This window comes from Polyodon spathula, chromosome 19 (assembly GCF_017654505.1).
Source record: "Polyodon spathula isolate WHYD16114869_AA chromosome 19, ASM1765450v1, whole genome shotgun sequence".
Taxonomy (NCBI): Eukaryota; Metazoa; Chordata; class Actinopteri; order Acipenseriformes; family Polyodontidae; genus Polyodon; species Polyodon spathula.
This window is the reverse complement of record NC_054552.1, coordinates 27,709,044-27,732,600: the sequence shown is the minus strand read 5'-3', so window position 1 is coordinate 27,732,600 and position 23,557 is coordinate 27,709,044. Positions and strand designations below refer to the sequence as shown.

Below are 23,557 nucleotides of genomic sequence, written 5' to 3'. Positions count from 1 at the left end.
AATTAGGTTCTAGGTTTCCTGCCATCATTCTTTACAAACAGGAACATTTCCAAGATGTGATAACATGTTTAAAAAATAAATAAATTATATATATATATATATATATATATATATATATATATATGTTATTTGTGGACTCCATGTATCGGGAATTTGATGTTTATTTCTTCTTTTGTTGAAACCTTTCATAGCCAAGGATGCTGCCCGGTATCCTCTCAGAGAAACAGAATCTCTGGAAAAACTGATCACCTGCTGGCAACAACAGTCAGTTGAGGTAAGAAATTATACACACTGCCAGTGATACTGTAACATTTGAAAGTGATGACCCATGGTCACAGTTTGAAATTCCACATCAAAATGTAATGTGACACACTATGGCTGATGTCAGTTTCAGGTTTTTTTGAATATTTTAAGAAATATAGCTCCTGTCATAACATGTTTATACTGTTTTGGGGAAAATTTGACAGTTAGGGAACCTGGTGTTAGTCTCCCAAACTGCAAAGCCTTTCAACCTGTTCCTCTCCTGTCAACAGTTTTGGAAAAGCTGACGTCAGCTTATAACCTACATCCGTATAACCTACAGTCCAGTAAAACTGTTTTAACTGGTAATAGAAACATTCAAGTTCACTGTGAACTTAGAGAAGAAGAATTTTACAACTTGTAGTCTACCTTTCTCTCCCTTTCTTTCAAAATGTATAACATCTTTTAAGAGAGTCCAGCCTTGTACTTGCTCACTCACTTTGATTTGTACTGGAAAATGAAGTGTGTTCTGAGAGAAGTTTACAAATTCTCTAAGTATACTTTAATGAACCTGCCTGGTGCTGCTTTGACAGGTTCTTGAGGCAGTACAAGCTGTGCTGTTGGTAGAGGTTCAGAGGATTATAAAGACCTTGAGAAAGACATCAATCAGCAGTCAAGCAGTGATCATGGCAGAGAATAGAAATGGTGAGACTCAGACATTGCCAAAGATTGGGAGCACAGAACAGCTGGAGTTACAACAAATTCAAAGTACTGCCCCACTGAGTAAGTGCAAAATTGATAGTTGTATTCTTTCCAAAAATAAAGAGAGAGAAAATATCCACGATAGTGCTTTTTGATATAATAGTGATATGGAGTATTATTGGTGTGGGATTTAACCAAAGCGTATAAGTTCTCTTTTTTTATTTTTTTTTTTTTTTTTTTTTAATGAATAGGGATGGGTCTATTGAATTGATCTAAACACTGGTGGATCTAACTGCTGGGTGATTAAAGGAGCTACAAATCAAACATCTAACAGTGCACACAAGTCTTTTTAATCTGCTATTTCAATTAATTGACTTACCCCAGTATTTCTACATATACTGTACTGTATGTTCTCATGAGGAGTTGATGTTCAAATCACAGTGGAATTGATTAATACTTATGGAGTAGGAATATATGTTTTTAAAGAACAAGTGATACGTCAACATTCGAGGCAGTATGCATGGCTGCACAGATAGTGAGACTCACACAATTATTCATCTTAAATACATATTCACACAGCCCAGTGGAAGTGGAAACACATGAATCAGCACACATTGAGTACGCAGTAACAATGTTCAAGTGAGAGTAGGTTCGGGCTTAGGGGGTTGTAGTGTCAGGGTTTACATGCAATGTGTTTAAAACCTGTCTCCAATTAGGTACCACTGAAGAAAGCAGCATCTTCCAGCTATCAGAGAAAGCTCCTCACAGCAAGGCACCTGCTAAAACTGTGGATGTTCCAAAATGTGTGGAGCACACCGGAAATCCCCCAGACCCTCATCAGAACAGCACAGCTACCTGTATCCAGCAGCAGTGTTTGAAGCAAAGAGCACAGAAGTCTAACATAACAGGTAGGACACTGTGTACACACACACATACCCAGACACTCACACACACAAACATGGCATCTCTGCGGTGAAACAGCTGTCTAATTAGCTGGGTGGAACAGCACCTGACCTTTTCCAGGTGCTGGCCTTGTAGGAGCTAGTCGTCCCCAGTCTAACACCTGTTATACTTGAAAGCATGCCACAGGGCAGTTCTCCACTGTCTCTCACACAAGTCAATACCATTTAGAAAGCCTGATTTATTTGCCATTTGGACATTCAGTTACACAGATCTGATTATCCTATAACCATTTTTTTTGTTTTTTTTTACTAATAACTAGGGATAATTCAGTGTCTTAATTTAATATAATTGTATTCATTTTATTACGAATTGCAACCCAAGGTCTCAAATTGATTAAATTAACTTGAGATTAGCCTTAGATTACCTATAAATTAAAATTAGATAGTCCAAGATTAGCGCTAATAACGGTAAAAAAAAAAACAAAAATATATATATATATATATATATATATATATATATATATATATATATATATATATATCCCCAAATAGTATATTTATTAAAGCCTAAAGTAAAACATGTCCTAAAGTCCCTTAGAACCACGCAAACACAGCAAAATTCTACTAATTGATCTGTAAATACTGTGGCCAAAGCCCTCTAGGAAGAAAGTGAATGATTTCCACAAATAAATCCATAAGATTGCTTGCACAAACAGTTCTAGTGTTTTTTTTTTTTTTTTATTACATTTTTGTATTGTTATTTAAATGTATTACAGATGCAGTGTATTGTTTTACAGTTTGAAAGTTATGTTGTTTCCAGTAAGGGAACGCAAATCAATTTGCCTTCTCTGGCACAGTGTGAAGTTGGCTGTTATATGTAATTGCTCAATTAAACTTTGAGACTGCATTCTTTAATAAGGGGAATGATGTCCTAAAGGAATGATGTCCTAAAGGAAACGCGAGCACTAAGTATTTCTAAACCTGGTGCTTGTTTCATTCCTTCTCCCAGTTATTTTACTAGAGATTCCCTTAATGTAACATAAATCAGATTTGATCCGTATTTTTAAACTAAATTAAATTGTGCCGGCGCCACCTCTGTCTTCCTTAGACCGTTAGGAAGGATACAATTCCACCAGGGCACAGCTCAAGGAAGCTGAAGGAATGCTGAAGCACATTATTAAAATACAGATGCTTAGCTCGTTGAAACATAAAGCCAGGAAGATGTACACATACTGTAACGTTCTGGCATTAGGGTGCAGTTATTTTAATTTGTTCTGCTGTTTTATAGAAGTGCACATTAACATGTATCACTTTACCAATACAGTACATGCAGAGGTAATTTATAAAAGTTGCTACAGCGCTCTTGTTGCTGAGATTAATGATTTGATTTTCCTTATTTTCGAAGACAGCTTGAGAATATAAATGCTGAATGTATTTTAATTTAATCAACCCCTTTTGAATTATTCCTGATCGGGTTGCTTTCAGCTCTTGAGGCGTAAGTACTGTACAGTGTATCTGCAGCTATGGAAGAGCCTTTAGTGGATTGAAAACATGTTAGTGTGTCTGTCCCCGACTCTATGGTTTGGAGGTGAAGGCTAGACAATTGTTAAGTCAAAATGCAATAACATGTTTAATGGACACAGTAATATTGAAGCAGTATGCAGTCTGGTTAAACTGTGTTTTTAGCTATGATTTAAATCTTGCAAGTTGTATTATTTTAAAATGTTGATTTCCCTGTTGAAATTCTTAGCAAACTAGCAGTTTGTTAAATAATAGTCTGTTTTTGTTGAATATAATTATAATGCTGCATTGGTATTATCAAATTACCACTGTTTTCCACATAATGTTGATCAAAGTTTTTTTTTTTTTTTTTAGAAGAGAAAACTGTATGTACAGGCAAAAGGTGGGGTGTTATCACTTTTAAAATAATAAACAGAGACAGATCGTAAAGTGAATTTAAAAGATATAATTTTTTTGACAGTGAGAGGTCATGGGGCTTATTTTAGTATTCAGAGACATCTACAAACATTAACAACATGAAATAAGGCTGAAAACCGAGAACTTATAAGCAATGTATGCTGGTGTTATTCCATACATTTTGAATGAGGTTCGGTACATGGGTAAGTACAGCTGAAAATTATGGCTTTTATGTATTTTGATTTAGCCTGCCCCAGTGGACAGGTCCTTCTGAAGAGGCATGTTCACCTTGTCAAGCAGGCTTCAAACATTGAAATAATGCACCTGCATTAATTACAAATTCGAAATACATTGAGGGAAATGAGAGGCCTATGAGTGGCACTGTTTAAGAAGAAAGAACACAATAAAGAATACATTAGTTTTTTATTTTTTTAACTTGTCTTCCAGATCAGCAATATGCAGCTTGGTACTCCTAATAAACAGTCTGGAGTGTGTCTGAAACTGTTGGTAGTGGCAAGGATGAATTTCTCCAACCAGTTCTTACCAGCAAAACATTACTATAGTATTGCCTTTAAAAGATCCTTTAAAGCAATATTTTCTATCTAAGAAAGGTCCCCCTGCCCCCTCTCAAGGTTTTCAACTTCAAGTGCATTGTGAAAACAGGTTCAATTGTTAGTAGGCTAATTCCTCAAGTGAAATTAACTTTGCAGCTGATTAAGTCACAAAGCACTTCTTCTGTAATGTTTAAAGGACCTTTTAATACATTACTAATGTTTTACAATGAGATCAGGCTCAACTCTTATATATGACAATAATTACCCATTATGGAATACCGGTATGTTGTTTTTTGTATAGCAATTGTGTGCCGTTTCAGATTTCATTAATGTACTTTTCAACTTCATGTAATTCCTTGTAAACTGTGAAGCTGAAAATTAACTACTGCAATAAAAAAGCACTTTGTGATACCACACTGATCTTCCCTTTCCTTTAAAGAGGTGGAATAGAATTATCCTATTTGGAATTAGTAAATTGAATTGGACAGATACTGATACAGAGCTTTACTGCTAGGGAACTGTAACTGTATATATAATGGACAGGAGTTTCATAGAAAAGTTATGTATACAGGTATTAATACATGCATTTGTAAACTCACAGTATGCATACAAATAAAGAGCTGTTAAAAGTTGCTTGGATGATCTGCATTTGCAATCTGTTTGAACTGGAAATATTGCCACCAGAATAAGAGAAAGAGCAAATTGAACTTACCTATGTGTTGAATAATGTGCTCATAATTATTTTTTTTTAACATTGGTAACTATCAGACAGCAACTGACACCCTCACCCACCCCTCTCATGATAGCTTTCAGCTCTGAAAATGCTAATAATGCTAATTGGAGGCAGTTTGGTAATATGCATTGTTCTACACTAGAGGGTAGACGAGGTCATCTAGACATTTTCATCCTGTTTTCTGCCGGATCCATTGAAACCAGTCATTTGCTGTTTGTTACGGTGGAATTCAAATCCTGGCCAGCACACTTTGACAGGCCATTAGTCCTAAAGTGCATTGTATTTAAACTTGGGATGGCACTACTATTGACTTCCAGTGGACCAGTTTTCCAATGAGCCCCACAACCAGGTGTGCCGTTGTTTGATATTTTAAATTAACCAAACAGAAATTCGAGCTAGTTAATCTGTAGTGTTTGCAGTTTATTATTTCAAGATATATGAGACAATCTCTAATGAACAGAGATTAGGACACAGCAGTTTAGTACACAAATGGACACCATCCATTATGGCACTTTGTAAAGAATCAGAACGAGTCAAGAGCCAAGGACCAAAAAAGATGAGCAGCTCATGTGTATTAAAGTGAGGTCCCTGTTCAACAGTTGTTACAGACGCTGGTATGACTTATAGAACTGGAGCTGCCAGTAGGTTCCTTTCCATCCTACAAAGTACAGTGGGAACAACATAGTGCTACACAGAGTTGGCTGATAATGTATGTTTCCTGGTTTCTGCTTAAATATTAATACCTTTTGTTCCAGCTGTCACATGTAGTGTTCACGGGAGAATACAATTTTAGACTGTCAAATCTCAGATGTAATTTTTGTTTCTCATTAATTCAGCCTTTTATTTGAGAAAAGAAAGGTCAATAAGTGCCTAGTGTAGAGGTCTGAATGGTCATGTGTAATGGATAAGATGGAGACATGTTGCCAGTTCAAAAGAGAAGGGCTGAAATCGATGCAGTAGGCCAGTCAGATCCAGTTTTGAAAAGATGGCCATGCAGTGCTGATTGTAGGGTTCTAAACGGTTGAGAATAAAATTACATTTGGTCACATTTGAGCAAAACGATATTGTCCTGCCCACCTCCACTTCCAACAGCAAGGTAAAATGGCTGAATGAAAAAACTGCTGAACAGCAATTCTATTACTTAACAGAAAATGAATTACAAAACATACTACAAAAGAAATAAGCAAAAACCGCGTACTAAAAGGAGAGAAAATATTTATGGCTTTACAGTATATAAAGTCACATTTGCTATCCAACCTTGCCTCTCATTATTTTGACTGAGTCGTATATTAAATACTCAGCTCATAGAGGAACATAAAACGCTCCTCTGGAAGGTGATTTTTACCTCCAGGATGTGATTCAGCTTTGGGCATTATAGCCCCCTGTCGGTAACAGTAGTCTTCCCTCGGGTCAATAATTTTCCACTATAGCCCTCCTCTCCAGTCCATATTTTCCACATACACATTTTATATATATATAAGGCTTAGTAGACTCTGGAAGTCGCCAGACTTTGGTTAAAACTAACCTGCTCTGGAACAGAAAAAATCACTTATGTCCATGTGGATACTAGGGAATATCCTGTGACAAAGGTAAAGATGAAGATTAATGAGCAAGAGTTACAGATGAACGTGGGGTTGGTTAAAATCTTACCCTACCCAGTAATACTGGGTCAAGACATTCCCATCTTTACTGAATTGCTGAATAATTCTCAGACGGGACCTTCTGTTGTTTCAGTTGTCACACACAATCAGTCCGTGGTGCTCACCAGTAGTCATTGTACCCAAGAAGGATGGGCAAATTAGGTTTTGCATTGACTTTCGAAAATTGAATGCAATATCCAAATTTGATACGTACCCTATGCTAAGACTAGATGAGCTGCTAGATCTGCTAGGTGGTGCTAAGTTTATAGCCACTTTAGATTTAACCAAAGGTTATTGGCAGATTCCCTTAGAGGAAGGTTCTAGAAGTAAGACTGCTTTTTCTAAATCCCATGGCCTCTATCAGTTCAGCACAATGCCTTTTGGTTTACATAGGGCACCAGCAACGTTTCAACATCTGATGGACAGGCTACTGCAAGGTCATCTAGGCTACACTGCTGAATGCCTTGATGATGTCATTATTTATAGTCCAGACTGGGAGAGTCACCTGAAACATATAGAACTAGTGGTAAGGGAAATAGCTAAAGCAGGTTTGACCATCAATCCTCAAAAGTGTGTATTGGGCAGCTCCGAGACAAAGTATTTGGGATACACAGTGGGAAATGGACAGGTGAAGCCAGAGGTGTCAAAGGTGGAAGCAGTAGCAGAGGCAGCCATACCTACCACAAAGAAAGAAGTCAGATCTTTCCTTGGGTTAGCTGGCTACTACCGTAGATTTATCCCCAAGTTTTCACAAATTGCAGCACCTTTGACTGAGTTAATCAAGAAGTCCAAAAAGAACCAGGTAAATTGGACAGGTGCATGTCAAGTAGGGTTTGAGACACTGAAAAAGGCGCTATGTTCTGAACCTGTGTTAACTAGCCCTGATTTTACCAAACCCTTCATTATGCAAACGGATGCATCGGAGGTGGATTTAGGAGCAGTACTATGTCAAGGAACTGAGGGGAGGAACATTCAATCCTTTACATTCTTTGGAAACTGTTCCCCCGAGAAAGGCGATACAGTACAATTGAGAAGGAGTGCCTGGCCATTAAATGGGCCTTGGAGACTTTAAGGTACTACCTCTTAGGCAGCACATTCATGTTGGTTACTGATCACCATCCACTCACTTGGATCAATAGGATGAAAAACAAAAATGCTTGCATAGCTAGGTGGTATCTAGCATTACAGCCATATCATTTCAAGGTGAATCACAGAGCGGAAAGTAAGCATCAGAATGCAGACCACCTCTCAAGGTATGGATTTGAGGTGAGTCAGGAAAATGAAATGTCAGAAACTATGGTTCCCTCTTAAGGGGAGGGGTATGTGACAGGGTGGCTTCTTAATTGGTGGTATTTTTGTTGACTCCAAAAACCTTTCTTACTTCCCTTCATGTATGAATGTGTGTGTATGTGTGCATGTGACATGCATGAGGAATGAATTCTTACATACCATTTTCCCCATTTTCGCAAATCAGTGTATCCCCATTTTTGGAGGGCAACATAAGCAAAGAGAAAATATAATTAAAAAAACAAACTTGTATTATTCATACCTGTGTGGAAAAATCCTTGTTGCTGATAGTAGCTTGTCAGTATTGTATAAAAGATGGCTGTCAGTGATACCTCAGCATATTAAGATGGCTGATAGTGCCACATCAGCAGAAACAAAATGGTTGCTGACCTTGGAGGTTAAAGGTCATAGCTAATATTTAAAAGTGCACTTTTCTTTATGTTGTTGTATTGTATATGTGTATGGTTAACCTTATGTGTGTGAGTCTGGCCAAAATATTTTTTGATGATGGTAATGAAGCATTTTTGTATCTGTATTTATTTTTATTTTTAAAAATAGTGAGAGCTGTATCTTTAAATGAGAGTTGCCTTATGGGAAATTTATGCTATATATAAGGTCCTGAGAATGCTCAGATTGGGGGTGGAGCTCTTACCTTGAAGGTGGATGCTGGAAAGACACATGGAATATGGCTTTCTCTAGTTTTTCTTTTGTTTCCTATAAATTGGTTTTTTTGCAATTTAATTCTGGTGTATTTATCATCCTTTTTTGGCAAGCCAAACCCAGTCACTCTGCCTGGTGACACACTCCCAAGCATGACACTTATACATCAAGTTGGCCATGTTAGCAATCTAATCACAAACCTGTAATTCAGAGGACAACAATTTCTTATTGTGAATAACATAGCAGCTTTTACTATCATTTAGGTCAGTCCCAGATTGCTGATGCACCATATGTTACTGGCCAGGGATGATGGATGATATTCACTGATGCCCAGCACTAAGTGATTGGAAAGATTGAAGACACACAATTCACTTAGGCTTGCTCAAGTAATCAGTGCAGTGAGCAAACCCATACACCCTGTGTCACACTGCCCAATGTTCTGCATGGGCATAAAGTCAAACAGACAATTTGGCAGCACTTGAAGATGACGTAAGTAATAGAAAAAAAATTGTCTAAACCAACTAGTTGTTTCAATATGATTTGTTTTTTGGAACTAGAGATATTTAAAATAATTAGGTTAATGTGGTTTGAAAGCTCTTTGTTTTCCTAGATTTCTATTAGGTCAAATCATTGGCATTTGTGGAATTAGGATGTCAAAAAATGGGCTCCAAGCAGCAATATCTATATGTTATGTTAATTTAAAACTGATGATCTCATATTACACCTGGTTAAATAATGATCTTATCGCAAGCCTTGCTTTTAGGTAGTGTTGCATTTGTTCTGGTCATTTCATCTAGAGCAGGGCTTACCAACTCTGGACCTGGGGACCCTATGTGTCTTCTGGTTTGCGTTCCAACTGAGCTCTCAATTAATTAAACTAAACCCTTAATTGAATGAATAATTTGTATAATTATACGTTTTTAATAGTCCTTGTTCAATTAAGGGTTTAGTTAAGTAATTGAGCGCTCCGTTGGAATGACAACCAGAAGCCACGTAGTGTCCCAAGGACCAGGGTTGGGAAGCCCTGATCTAGAGAGTAAAATTGTCCAACATTTTCTTTTCATCGGCCAATCAGCTGCTTCCCCTATTGACTGATGAACTTTCAGCCAGTGACAATGCTAAGGTGAAATGATTTAGGAGTAACAGACTTCCTTAGGCAAAGACATGAAAACCGATAACTTTCTTTAAACTAGTGTAGAACCAGATATCATGATTTCAAATAAAATTACATCATATATTTATTTCAAAATTGCCTTTTCGAGACCTATGTAGCTAATGAAAGTGTGTAGCATGTATAAGATTTACTGTGTTCACTACAATGACTTTAATGGTCAAGGCCTCTCCATTTTCTTAAATTTCCCACTAACCATTCTGGAATTGAATGAAAGAAGAGAACTTGTGAGGCTGTAAAAAGGGTGACATCAAGGCTCAGATAATCTAATCACAGGCTTTATCCATCAAATCTAGTCTACTTTGCTTAGGAAAAAGTTAGTATGATGAATAGTGCTGGAAGAATGAAGCAATCTCAAAATGATATATTGAATAAAATGGATTTGCTTACATTATTGATGCTCATACTGTGAAGAGAATGTCTTGAGAGTGCAATCTTTCAAGGCTCAATATAAATGTGAGGGGGGAAAAAAAGTTCTTTCCAAATTAATGGAGCTGGCTCACTGCTGTGGAATTTGTTTTCCAGTAGAAAATTATCATAATATTACAGATGACCAATCTTCAGAGGAATTTGTAAAAGGCAAAGCTTAAGCAAAGGACATGAATTCACTCCAGCTTTTTCCAAAAGTATGGTATTTTATACAACAATTAGGTTGTTTACAATAAGCAATACTGATAATACTAGCTGTCTAACTGTATCTGACTGTTGGTTACTGTTGATGAGACTTATTAGATAAGAAAGGCAGATAGTATTACACTTCAGTAACAGTAAAAAGAAACTTAATAAATAACACAAACTTTTTGACAGTGTTTGGCAGAAGCTTTAAAAGAATATAACAAGAAGCTTTAAACAGAATATGTAGTCCTACATCCTGTGCAGTGTGGCAGTGGGTTACTGTTTTATGAACTACTGTACCCAGTCCACATAGCTACAAAGGGGAGAAAATCAGGGACTGAGGCTTTCTGCTTTGAGAATGGAAGCTGGGAAGTGAAATATAGCCAGTTCCTGAGTGTGTATCGAGAGATGGCAGAATATGGACTTTGGTGCAATCTCTGGCTGTGTTGTAATAAAGTAGCTGTTTATCTGTGGTCAGAGATCATCACAAAAGACCTTGAGTACCTTGAATTCTGGAGAAGGCTATCAGACAGCTTTGCATCATCAAGTCCCATCAATCAGGGTCCTCTTGCGGTGCTCTCCAGCTGAAAGCTTCCCTGTTTGGCTATGTTTTTCACAGACAGCTCAATGGCTTGTCTATGGGGCTGTGATATATGCTCCTGAACTGTCTCTTTAACATTGGGCTGCATTCAGTCTCCCACACTGTGTTAACTGCCTTTGAGTTTTTCGCAAGGGTATCTAGGATATTTGTTAATTTAGATCTAATAATATGAGTACACACAAGCAGCAAGTGGAATTGCTATTCTCTGGTCAGTACATCCAATTACAGTAATTGAAAGTACTGTACATAGGGAATTGTCACACAGCTCTGACTTAATTATATTAATTAATATGCAAACAATCATTTTATTAAAAGACACTGAATAAAGGAAGGGCATACGGTATCAAAGTATTTAGGTAAGGGTCCAATCTGTTTTCTTCCAGTTAGGTGTAAGGATCTGTTTTGTCTTTGGTTGTGTCTGACATTAAGTGGTTGTTTTAACTGAGTTACAGTATAGTGAATAAACCATTGACTAGTATATGCCCACATTGCTTTGACAGTAAGCACTGTGGCTGTGTTAATTCATTTTCCATGACAATTTAGTCTTGCAAAAAATCTATAAAAAATGTTCAGATTTCAATGGAATCTCTTTTCAGGCTGTTTTTTGTTCTTACTTGTTTTAAACTACGTACCATCTCAATATATAGTTCAATAACAACAATACTGTTACAATTTCTCCAGTTTGTTTTTCATTTTTAAGTTCCAAATCTCGCTGTACAGTATGTGGTTTATAAGCTGTTGTAGATCACCCAGTAAGGTTTTGAGAAAGACAATAAAATGGCTGTGTATAATTAGACATATTTTTGATGCCTTTTTGTTACGCTGATTACTATAAGAAAATGCCGAGAAAGACTCTTTCCACCTCAAGATACTAAGATCTTTAACCGTTTTGTGCTTATGGACCAAATATATCATGTGCAGCCCCATCTGGAAGAGTAGAGACTGCAAACAAAAGAAGCAACTGATAAAAAAATGACATAAAAGCTCCCCAAGAAAGCTGAAATACCAGAGAAAAGAGATAAAGTAAATATATTCTCACTGATGATACTGCTATTGCTGTTTGAAAAGCAGGGCATTCACAAGAGATCTGAACATCTTTTATATCAATTGCCATTAGGGGAACACTCCTTCAGTACCAGAGAGCCAGATGTGAACAGAAAACACATTTGCTAAAGAACACATATCATTCTATTATAATATAAAACCCATTCATAAAGTATTTTATAACTGTGATGATACAAATGTCGCTCAATCCAGAATGGGGAAAATATGTTTTTGTTTAGGTACAATCAACCAAATAAATCAATATTTGAGTTTCGAGTCAAATCTGGTATTCTGATGTATCTGTTGTTACAAAATCACAATATCAGAACAAAAGTTTTATTATTAATAATAATAATAATAATAATAATAATAATAATAATAATAATAATAATAATAATAATAATAATATAATAATACAGGGAAGTTTATAAAAACACAAAGTTGCCAATATGTATGTCACGGTATCAATAATATCGAAAAAACAGTTTTTCAGCAATATGGCACCCAGACACTACAGTGCATTGCCAGTGTTCAAAACTTGTGTATATAAACAAGATCCTAAGATATGGTTTCATAGTAGCTACAGTACACATAAGGAAGCTCATTAGTCCTGTAGATGGTGCCTCCATATCTGCCTTCAACATCTGGTGGAAGAGGCTGCAGCTGATCCTGCCAGCTTTGGGTCACAAGGTTAGCAGGTCTCATTTATTATTCAGAAGTGCTCCCTGACCTCTCTTCAGCTGGTTCAGGGGTAGCCCTGTTCTCCAGGTTGAATGTGTATCGCTAGTCCAGATAATATCTCCAGTCTGTTCTTCCTTTGTTCCCATATCCCTATGTTTTCAGATGATACCGCTTTATTTTAAAAGATGACAAATCATAAAATCACTTGTCATACATTGCTATATGGAATAGGCTATAAAATGCTTTGTAAAAAAAAAAAAAGTTAAATAAATAAATAAGATACATTTATTTGAATTTAACATTTGCCAGAAGCATTGTAATTAAAAAAAAAGAAAAAAAAAAACAGTTTATATTGACATTGAGTTTTAGGCAGTTGTTTTAATTATGTGAGCAGTTGGCTATTACATGAGCAGAGTGATCTGAGATTCAAAAAAAAGAAAAAGGTCAAAGGTCGCTGTGGGTGATCCCATTCAAGCAGGTTGTAAGTGATGTGCCCATGTGCTTCCTGACATTGCAGATGACAAATAGCCATTGCATTATGGTTTAATAAATGCCCTTTAATAATAATATTTGGAAGAGCAATGGTGCGCGCCAGCAAAAAAATTAATGAACATTTAGCTAACTTGATAGATATTTTCTGTTCATTTTACTGACAGATTTGAGTTATGAATACTTGCATTACTTCAAACAAATAAGTTATTTATAGTGTTTTATGAAGCTACAGTATATGTGATCAGTTTGTATTCTAGTTAAAGGCCTTAGTTATATACGGTCGCCACGTTCAAAATCTTTTCTATATGTTATACGGTCCCTATTCACAAATCTTTAAATCATGTGTTACTTTAAATAATTCAGATCTGTACAGCAGCTTACCACTGCTGGTCAGGCAACAGAGCCCATCACTTCTTTCCTTGCCTAGTGCCATTCAAGAACTCATTGAAAGAACAAGGGTCTCAATAGAATTTTCTTAACTCAGGCAAGAACAGGAAAAGCTATTCTGCTGCTAGTTGTTCAAGGACTGACAAACTCAATATATCAGAGGCAAGTGTAATACGTTGTTGCTGTCAACAAGGGATTAAGTTGTGGCCAGGGCAGTTTAGGAAAGCAGTAATTGCAATTTCCACTTTCTTCTGTTTCTGGGTTAGACACCCTGACTTCAAACTCAATTAATAAAACAAGAAATGGAAAGCTTTGGACTCTACAATTAGGGAACTAAACTGTTTATTCATACAGTGACACTCCGAAGCAGAGTGAATCACGGTAACATTATAAATATAGCGGTACTCTCATTGACATCAGTGCCCCACCTAAAAAAAAGTTATGAGTAACACAGGGGAAACAAACAGTTTCTAATTCTTTTTAGCTGAACAGGAACACTATTTGTGATTGTAACCAAACCCCTGAATAGGTTGACGTGGCAGTATATTATTTAATACCAGTTTGGTTTCAAGAGGATTCCCCATGTACACAGCTGAAGTCACGGACAAAAGGTCACACCACAGTCATAGGATTTTAGGGTTACCAGAAACACCACTGGGACAAATGTGACAGAAGTTTTAAATTACCTAACCCTGGCCCGTGCAATAATGGGACAAATGTCAGGACTTAGAGAGCAGGATTAAGGACATTTGTTTTTTCAACACAAATGAGCTGATTGGGCTCAACTGGACCTTCCATACAGTTAAGTAAGTTTAATTGGATTGGAAGGTGCTAAACGTCTTTGCTTTAGAGCTTGTAAGATGATGATCCCAGCTGAAAAGCTCAGGACAGCAGACAGACATCCTGATCATGTTGTGTCTAATGCTAAAAACCTTAGCCTGGTTCTTTTCTTCAGCCACGGCCACGGCACACTCTTTAACCTCATAAGAATTAAATGTGATTATAGCTTCCTGAATACATTTATCTGACAAGTATAATGTTACAGCTTCCGTTAAATAATTGAACACCATATCCTTTGCTTTATATTTTTTAAAGGGGAAAATTATGAAACTGCCAAATACAGTAAGCCACATTCTTGCTTGTGACAATTTTAGAACTTGCCTTTTAAGGCCATCGTCTTGTGTTGTGTGAATTCCTGTTGAAACAGGAACATTTAAGATACATTTATCTGATATAGCAATGTTTACTTTATCATGGCAGTTGTCGAGGTATATTCATTCTTTCTGATTTGCTGTAACTAAGCAAGGGCACCAATTTCACTTGCGCAATTGATATATCTACCTTGGCCTCTCTCTGGTCAGCTGGTAAGAGCCCATTGCACAATTAACAGGTTTATTGTTGTTTCGATAAAGAACCTGAGTCGACCCAGAAAGTGGAAAGCTACTATATCAACTGTAAGAGCAAAAAGTAAAGCATTGATTCAGAAACCAACAAAAATGAAAGTACCATACCTGTCATTAGTTTGTGCTTCTCCAGCACTTTTAGTCAGGCTACAAAAACAGAAAATATACATACCTGAAATGGTGTGGGTGTATCCATAGATCTCAAACTGTACTGGAGAAAAAGAAAAAAAATAATGGTTTGTCCTTTGGGAACTAAACTTGACAATAGAAAGAATAAGAACAATAAAATATATTGGGTGGTTGGGGGACATTTTTATTCCTCTAAAATACCCTGCACAATGTATTTATCGTAGCGAACCAGCAACACTCCAGTTGAAAAGATTGCAATGAAAGAATGAGTGTATAGCTGGCACTCCTTCGTGCTGCATGTTCTTCCTCAACAGATGCTCCAGTTTGTTCCAGTGACACACGACTGGCAGTGGAAAAGCTGGCACTGTTGACACTTATCTGCTTGAGCCAGCCAAGCTGTGCTGTCTGATATTTTCTGATCTCACCAAGTCCTCAATCTGTGAACTGTTTTCTTGGCTAAGATTCATCAAGTCTGGTCGCTTTAAAAAAAACTCATGCAGACAGGCATCCTAGGATACACCTTTATGCCCTTCAAGGAGATAAATGGAATCTGTATGAAGTAAATTAGTGTGAACCAGTCAATCTCTGTGTCAGTATTGAGCCACATCTATGGCTAACTTGCTTGCTGACTAAAAAAGTCCACTGTCTTTCGCCAATTGAAAATCTGAGCCACCAGCAAAGGCTATGGGAGTCCTCGGAAAAGTGCCAATATTGCCAATAACCAAATGTTTATTTTGCTTTACCTGTTAAATATTTCCTGAAAGAAAATGCCTGTTAAAAATATTAGTGCAAAACTGCAACAACAGTATTCCACTCTGCTAAGTAAAATCCCTGTTATAATCAAGTTATAACGTAACACCAGGCATGTGAGTGCTTCATAAACTTATTCTAGCAGAAAATAAAACCAGTCAAGTAAAAATCCTATTGAAGACAATGATCTCCAGAAGCAACCTACAGCTCTGGTCTTAAATATGATTAATTGCGTAGCCATTTTAGTTTAACAAGCTGCAGCAAAAAAACAAACATAACTGAGGTATTTTGTTTTATCTTAAAATGCATAAGCATAACAATTAGCTACGACTTTTATTATGCAATACACTAGCTAGCTAGCTAGTTTTACTAGCTCTAGATTTGAGTATTAATTCACTCATCATTCCTTGCGTGCTCATGTTTTATATGATTTGTCTAAATAGGCTGAAAATTTTACAGCAAAAAAACCCATCTTTTGACCATTAAGGAGGAGCCGCCTTTTGCAAGCATTGCTTTCTTGACAACACCTTGGACTTGCTTCCTGCTAGAAAAAGCTGCCAGTATAGATTTTTTAATTAATTGCACATCTGCCAATAAACACTTAAAGGATCTAGTTTATTTCAATTTATTATGTGAGCTTACAAGTTATTTCCTCTGCACTGGCAGAGCTTATACCCAGAAAGGGAAGGAGAGAGAGAGAGAGAGAGAGAGAGAGAGAGAGAGAGAGAGAGAGAGAGAGAGAGAGAGAGAGAGAGAGAGAGAGAGAGAGAGAGAGAGAGAGAGAGAGAGAGAGAGAGAGAGAGAGAGAGAGAGAGAGAGAGAGAGAGAGAGCAAAGCAGAATTATTTTTAGCAGGGGATATTTTGCAAGGTTTTTTTCTCTCCTGATTCTTCGCAGTTCGAGTCAGTTTAGTGTAGCATGACAGTAACTCAGACTTACATTAGTTTTTGCAGTTAATAGGAGTTGTGGGACCTGTACTGTTAGCATACTGGGCATCCTTAAAAGTAAGCAGAGACCTGATTTGACAAATTTCTTTCCCTGTTTTGAGGTAAATTATCCGTAACTCTAAACATATAAATGTCCACTTTAGTTTCTTATAGTTTGAATTAATTAAGGAGGTATTTGGATTTAGGTAAATATTTCACTTTGTAATGTTCTGTAATTGGAGATCAGAATTATAATATTTGTGTAACTGTACTTTTACTCTGGCACTGCAAGCAAAACTGATCCAGCGGTCAGCATAGAATGAAAGGCAACTGAAGGATCAGGCTTGCGAGCACAATATACAACAGAGGTGTGCTGTTGCACTGATGCAGTATGGACATAACTGAGTAAAGCAGGCATGCTTGATTCCAGGCAGGTCCAGACCCCCCCTGCTGTTGCAGGGAAGTTATGGTCCTTGGGGAGGGTGGGGCCAAGACTCTGCAACATGCTGCAAGATCTCTTTGACCTTAGAGGTAGAGGCCAGTAATGGTTATGGTTTATGTGCTGAATGTGATAAAAGGTCACATATGCAGTCATCAGCCAAACAAAAAATACTGAACACATTGGCTGGTCTCAAAGAAGAGATCACATTTATGATTTATGGGGATGAAAATAAATGCTTAAAAAGACTCAAATATATCTGAATGCGTTCAAATTACAAAATAACTATGTATCATCTGACTGTGTGCTCTTTAACAGGAATTATAATAGATGCTGTTGATACAGTCCCACTTTAGTTTTAAGTAATTGCATTTTCGATATATTTTCATTATGGTTCAATTATATAATCAATGTGCTAGTAATCTGTCTACTATATCAGTAACACTCTTTAGTGGGACAACCTTATTTGTGGTTTGTAACGTCTACATTACCCTTGTAATGAACAGTAGAAATAACATCTTAAAAACAACACCTTGTAAATTTAGTGTATTACATGTATCCTAAGGAGGCCATATATCCTAGTTGTAAAGAGTTTCTGGATTTAAATTTCACCAGGTCACTTCATTACCATGTGGATGGTGTGCAAGTAATTTAGCTCAGAGCCTTCTAGCTATAGAACTGCAGGGGAAAGACCCTGAGGCAGAAAACACAATGTTGCGTCGCATTACTATTAAAAACAAGTACAGTGCAAACAAATTGGAATACATGGCTAATTTGTTAGCATAGCACATAGCACAATATGGTGGATGTGAATATTCCATTTAATTCTTTTAAAGTATTTTTTATGGCATCAATAGTGTTTTGTGAGAATCACATTCATTATTAAATTAATTACTACATTTAAAAATCGCTTTTCTGTGTCACAACCATAAGCAGTCACACTGCATTAAATGAAAGAGAGTGGGCATAGGAATTAGTGAATCTAAACCATTCCTATGTGCTGTAACAACACTAATAAACAGGGGGAAATGGCACAATGCTGTATTACTTCATTAAATGTATTATTGAGTAAGTTTGTATTTATTTATTATGAGTCAACTGCAGGGTTAAAGCTTTTTTTTTTTCGGGTTGATATTTTCTGAGCTGGCTTTCTCTGGTTTCTGCATACCCCTTGCATCTTTGTGTGCTGATCCGTGTATCCTATTTTTGATTTATCCTATCTGCAGCCTGTCAGCTTAGTTAAGAGATTTCCAAATCTCACAGACGGCTCTGACAGGGAGCAGCTGCAAACAGTCCCCCGGATCCTTCCCTCAGGAGAGCAGCCCAGATTTAATATTCAGTAAAGGGGTGCAGTTTCAAATTCATGTCATGTCCCACAGGTCCTCTCCCAACTTAGATTGGACCCACGGTGGTGGAGTTATCTTTCTGTGCTCTCCGTTGTCCTTGAGAGTCCAAATCCTTGCCTTCCACCTGATTTGAAGCACACTGCCTTGTTCCTTTTCCACTGAAATGAGCAACAGTACATTTTTAAATACCGCCAATCAGGGAATTTGATTCCCCTGCAGGCAGAATTTACTAATGATTTCGAAATTTTGCCAAAGCTCATGTCTCAATTCACTATAGAATAAAGTTTCAACAAGGCACGTTTTGAATTGGTGGCCTCACCTTGATTAATATGGCATGAACCGGTTCAGATCTGCTTTCTTCTTTATGGCCCAGATTCAAAGCCTAGAATCAAATGGAGCCTAGGAGGAATGCCCTAGGTGTATTTCTCTTTTAAACCTATTATTGCTAAGGATTCAGGACAGTCACTCTGCAGAGAGAGGTTCTCTCTCAAACAAGTGTATGCTGGGGAATTATATGTATATATATATAAAAGAAAAGCCCCACTGGATCCTTGCAAAATGTCAAACAATACCAAAAGAAGGACAGTTTGTAAAAACAGGCATTTATAGTAAAGAGGCATGAGGGAATGCTATAACCTGTTAAAATGCTGGACATGGCAGTGTTTAACACGGATTTAATATCCTGGGAGTGCCTTTAGGCAGCTTTTCAGCATTCTATAAATAAATAAAGACACAAAGAAGGTGGAAACTAAGAACATGTTAAGTATGTGTTTGTTTTTGATCGTGTTAATAAAAAGCAACACACTTCCTTTTTTTCTTTTACATGTCCATTCCTGCATCTTAGAACATCTTACATTGTAAGTGTGGAAGTCTCTGGAGGCTTTACTACTGGTCTCACTGCTTTCCATAGAGAATTTGTGGCTTGGTTGCCATGGAGACATCGTATTTCTCAAAGAGTTGCTCATATTGATCCATGGATAGGTGTGAATGGCCAAGCAAGTATGAGGAATAAATGGGGGTGGGGAGGTGGGAAGTACTGTAAAATGACCTGGTTATAATTTAGCTAAAAGCACATACTTATTGAGAAAGAAAGTGTTTTGCTTTTTTTTTTTCTCTTTACAGCACACTATATACCTTTTGTGCCATTGTCTTCAGCTAGCACAGACTGAAAGAAACTTGTTAGTTACTTGTCAAGTCAGATCTTTGGTGCTTGTCCTGACGCAGCTATCAGCTTTCCAGTGTTGTGCAGTTCAGTGACACGCAACAAAGAGTCAGTGGCATGAATTATTTATCATTCCTTGTGAGGATGAAATTCTGTGATTAGAAATAAAGATACTCACAGTATAACAACCTCTTTCAATTCAAAAGGAATTTGACAATGTTGCTACTTGTAGAAAGAAAGAAAAAATCATTGGAAACAGATGCAAAAGTCATTTTAAATCCAGCGTCCTGCGTTTCTGAGTCGTTGAATCTTCATTGTTGCTGATATTCAATTACAGGAAACACTGCAGGATATCGGAAATGTATTTATTGACAATATTGTACAGTGTATAAGCATCCTTTACTGTGTGTAATGTGTCTTTATTTTTCTGTGATATATATTTATTAACACCTGTTAAAATTCTGCAATTGTTTCATTCTAAGATTAACCTGCTAATCCTAAAATTAACGAGGCATGTTGAATTTCAGTAATTTAATTTAATTTAAACGAATCTTAGCAATGATTATGTTTAGCAGGTTCAGTTTTTTTTTTTTTTTTTAACATTGCAGGTAAAGTACAAAATAATGGCCTTTATCCAAGTCCTTTTGAATAATGACCGGATTATGTTTAATGCCAGGAATATCCCAACATGCAGCTAAAAATTGATCTACAGAAAATGGTAATCCTGTGCCGCTGCTACTGGAGTGCGGTTTCATTATCTATAGGTAACTGTAATACTGGAGGGAACAATAGGCTCCATATACTGCAATGTATAGCCTGGCTAGATCACATGGTAACACTCCAGTGAAGTTGTCATTCTGCTGTAACCCAGAAGACGTTCAAGATAAATACTGCTGTTCAGTTAGCAAATATACAACCGCATTATTAAACAGTCAAGCAAACATGAAGACGTTATCCAGCATGCTTGATTAATCCTAACATTAGTTGGTTAATTCTGCAATCAAATTGAAAGCAAAAAAAAAAAGAAAAGCAGCCAAAATGTTAAATTTTAATGATTTATCTTTCAACTGTCTGTCAAAGCTTGTTTTTGAAAAATAATTCATTAGTGAGTCAAATTAAATTACTGTGACAAAATCACTTAAGTGCAGATTTAACAGCAGATTGTGGCTTCATAAAATATTAAAGTACTACTTGCCAGGCAATTGATTTATGATATAACAGAAGCCTCAAATGAAATACATATAAATCATATACATTTTCAGCTGTTTCTATACATTTTGCTTACTTATTGTGGAACGATGTACATATGTCGACTCTCCTTATACCCAGTGTTTAAACTATATGGATAATAGAATATGTTTCCATCCTTGTTTGACAAGGTGAGGATTGGTGAAAACGCAAGTCTGTGCAGGCTTACCAGTGCAGTCGGAACTGAAAATGTTCCCTTTATCATTACCGGTGCACTGACAATAAGGAGCCCTCCCGATAACAATGTTTATAAACTAGCTTTGGCTGCTTTTGCAATATGTAATCTTAGCAGGGATTGTATAATAAAGACAAGTAATCACCTATCATAGTTTCTACAAGTTCAAGATACGATAGCCCAACCTTAACATTAAAGGTATAAAACATACGCCCTGAAGAGCTCAACAGACCTCAATGATAAAGTACATTAGTCTTCCTACCAAACTTTTGCTGATTTGTCTGATCCCTCACAACTCATTTTATTGATTGCTGGCTTTGAACCCCCAAACTAACAATTCTAATCCATTGTCTCTATATATCTTTTAACTATCTATTGTACATTTAAAACCCCAGTGTATACTATGGAGTGTTATGTTTCTTATTTCTTGTTTGTTTAGGAGGCCTGAAGGAAGTTCAGTTTGACTGCTGTAAGCTGTGCTGATGGAACCTATAAGATTCCTTGAAGGTCGTCACTCATTATTGCAGGCTGGATGCATATATACAATCATGTGGGTAGATTCATTACTGGAACCATTTTTGTAAATATTTTACAGTAAGTGTATGTTTTTAGTATGTTTGAATGGTAATTAGTAAATGCTGTCATTGAATTCTTATGCATATACTGTATAACAGGCAGTGTATTGTGGAAACAGCTGAGCCACTGTTGCATGGGGATCAAACCATTGGTACAGTGGTTAAGGTGCTAAACCATGAGGCTGTTCTCCAGTCGTTAGTACAAGTATGGAAAAAAGTTTTGCATCACCCTGTAGAATGAACAGATTTTTCTTCATAAAGTCGATTGAAACCTGCTGAACGATGCTACGTTAACATATTGAATTACATACCGCTTTGTAGTTTTCCATATACTTGTGTGACATTTCGAAATGGGTTCCGGTTGACTTTTGCAATATCATTTTGTAGTTTCTTTGATTACATGACATTAAATAAAATATCTAAATTATGTTCATATAGGGTTTTTTTTGTTTGTTTAATTATGTTCTAAATCCTAAATTCTAGGTGATGCGAAATCTTTGGCCATAGCTGTAGATGCCTTGACTGAGATTCTCACAGAAGACTTTTATTAACTTCTAAATTTTTTTTTTTAAACAGCGTGATTCACACCTATATTTTATATGGTTAACATTTGAAAAATCTACAGTATATGCAACCTAGAAATCTATTTTGTGGTTGAAATGTGTACTATAAACTGAATTGAAATACCAGTAATATCATGCTTCAAGAATAGTATGCAATACTGTATAATAAAGTTGAGAACAAAAAAAGTTATCATTTTCATACATCTTTACCTTTGTGATAAGAAGATATTTTTAAAGTTTTGTTACTGTTATTATTGCTAAAATCAAGCTTTAATATCATTCTAACGTTATGTAAAATGATGTACAATTGTTCTATATGCTTATTAAATTTAAGCTATGTAATATATCTTTTTTAATTTAAATGGCACCATGTGTAGTATCCCAAATTTCTCATAAACATTAAGTGCATTTACCTGTAGCTATGCAACTCGGTTTATTACATATTTAGTACTGTTACATGTATAATTCCCTCCTTGATATGCAGTCTCTTGACCATGTAGATGGTGGTAGCATTTACCTCTTGGAATTTCTCCTCAAGCTGCTTATTACAAAGCATAATTGTCTAATGTGTGGTATTCTTGTCTGTGTGTTCTTATACTGTTTTCTATCTGTTTGCAAACATACATACATACATACATACATACAGTACATATATGCATTGTTTTATATATATATATATATATATATATATGCCCACCACCCCAGTATTTGTAAGGAGCCACTGGTCTGATCTGATGTCATCATTAGTCTGTTTGCCATTACAATAAGTGCAAGGCTTAGTCGATTCCATCTGTGCAATGCATTTCCTTTACTGCTTATCACTGTTTGTTTCATTTCATCTGTGGATCGAGTTTCTGCTGCCCCTCCTCCATGACCTTTCCAGAGTGTCAGGAGAGAGGGATTCCCGGACTGCTCCCGTTTGACATGGATCTGCTCATCCTTGGGAACATGGCAGTTGCTCCGTCATACTGCAGCACTCTACCTTTTAGCTTTACTTGAACTTTATGTACATTGGTGATCTAGTGCATTCATTTGTGGTTCAGTGTTTATTTAAGGGTTCTTATACGCATGTTTTGCATATTTTGAAATGTAGAAAAAACAAATATGGGTCAAGATGAGTCCTCAGCTTTGTGGCATGGGTCTGAAATACAGTGCAACATTCCTTCAAAAGAAATCTGATTGCTGAAATGTGGACTAAACAACCAAATTTTTAAAA

The 23,557-nt window shown here is 36.5% G+C and overlaps 1 protein-coding gene across 1 annotated transcript in view; it reads left to right on the top strand.

Annotated features, from left to right (window-relative positions):
* LOC121294538 (WD repeat-containing protein 72-like) overlaps positions 1 to 22,044 on the top strand; it is a 63,121-nt gene extending 41,077 nt beyond the window's left edge. Inside the window, exons 17-20 of the mRNA XM_041218327.1 lie at positions 192 to 274; positions 834 to 1,023; positions 1,659 to 1,850; positions 21,643 to 22,044. Coding sequence (XP_041074261.1) covers positions 192 to 274; positions 834 to 1,023; positions 1,659 to 1,850; positions 21,643 to 21,686 — 509 coding nt within the window. The 3' untranslated portion in view covers positions 21,687 to 22,044. The remainder of the gene's footprint in view (positions 1 to 191; positions 275 to 833; positions 1,024 to 1,658; positions 1,851 to 21,642) is intronic.
* Positions 22,045 to 23,557: the final 1,513 nt, after the last annotated feature.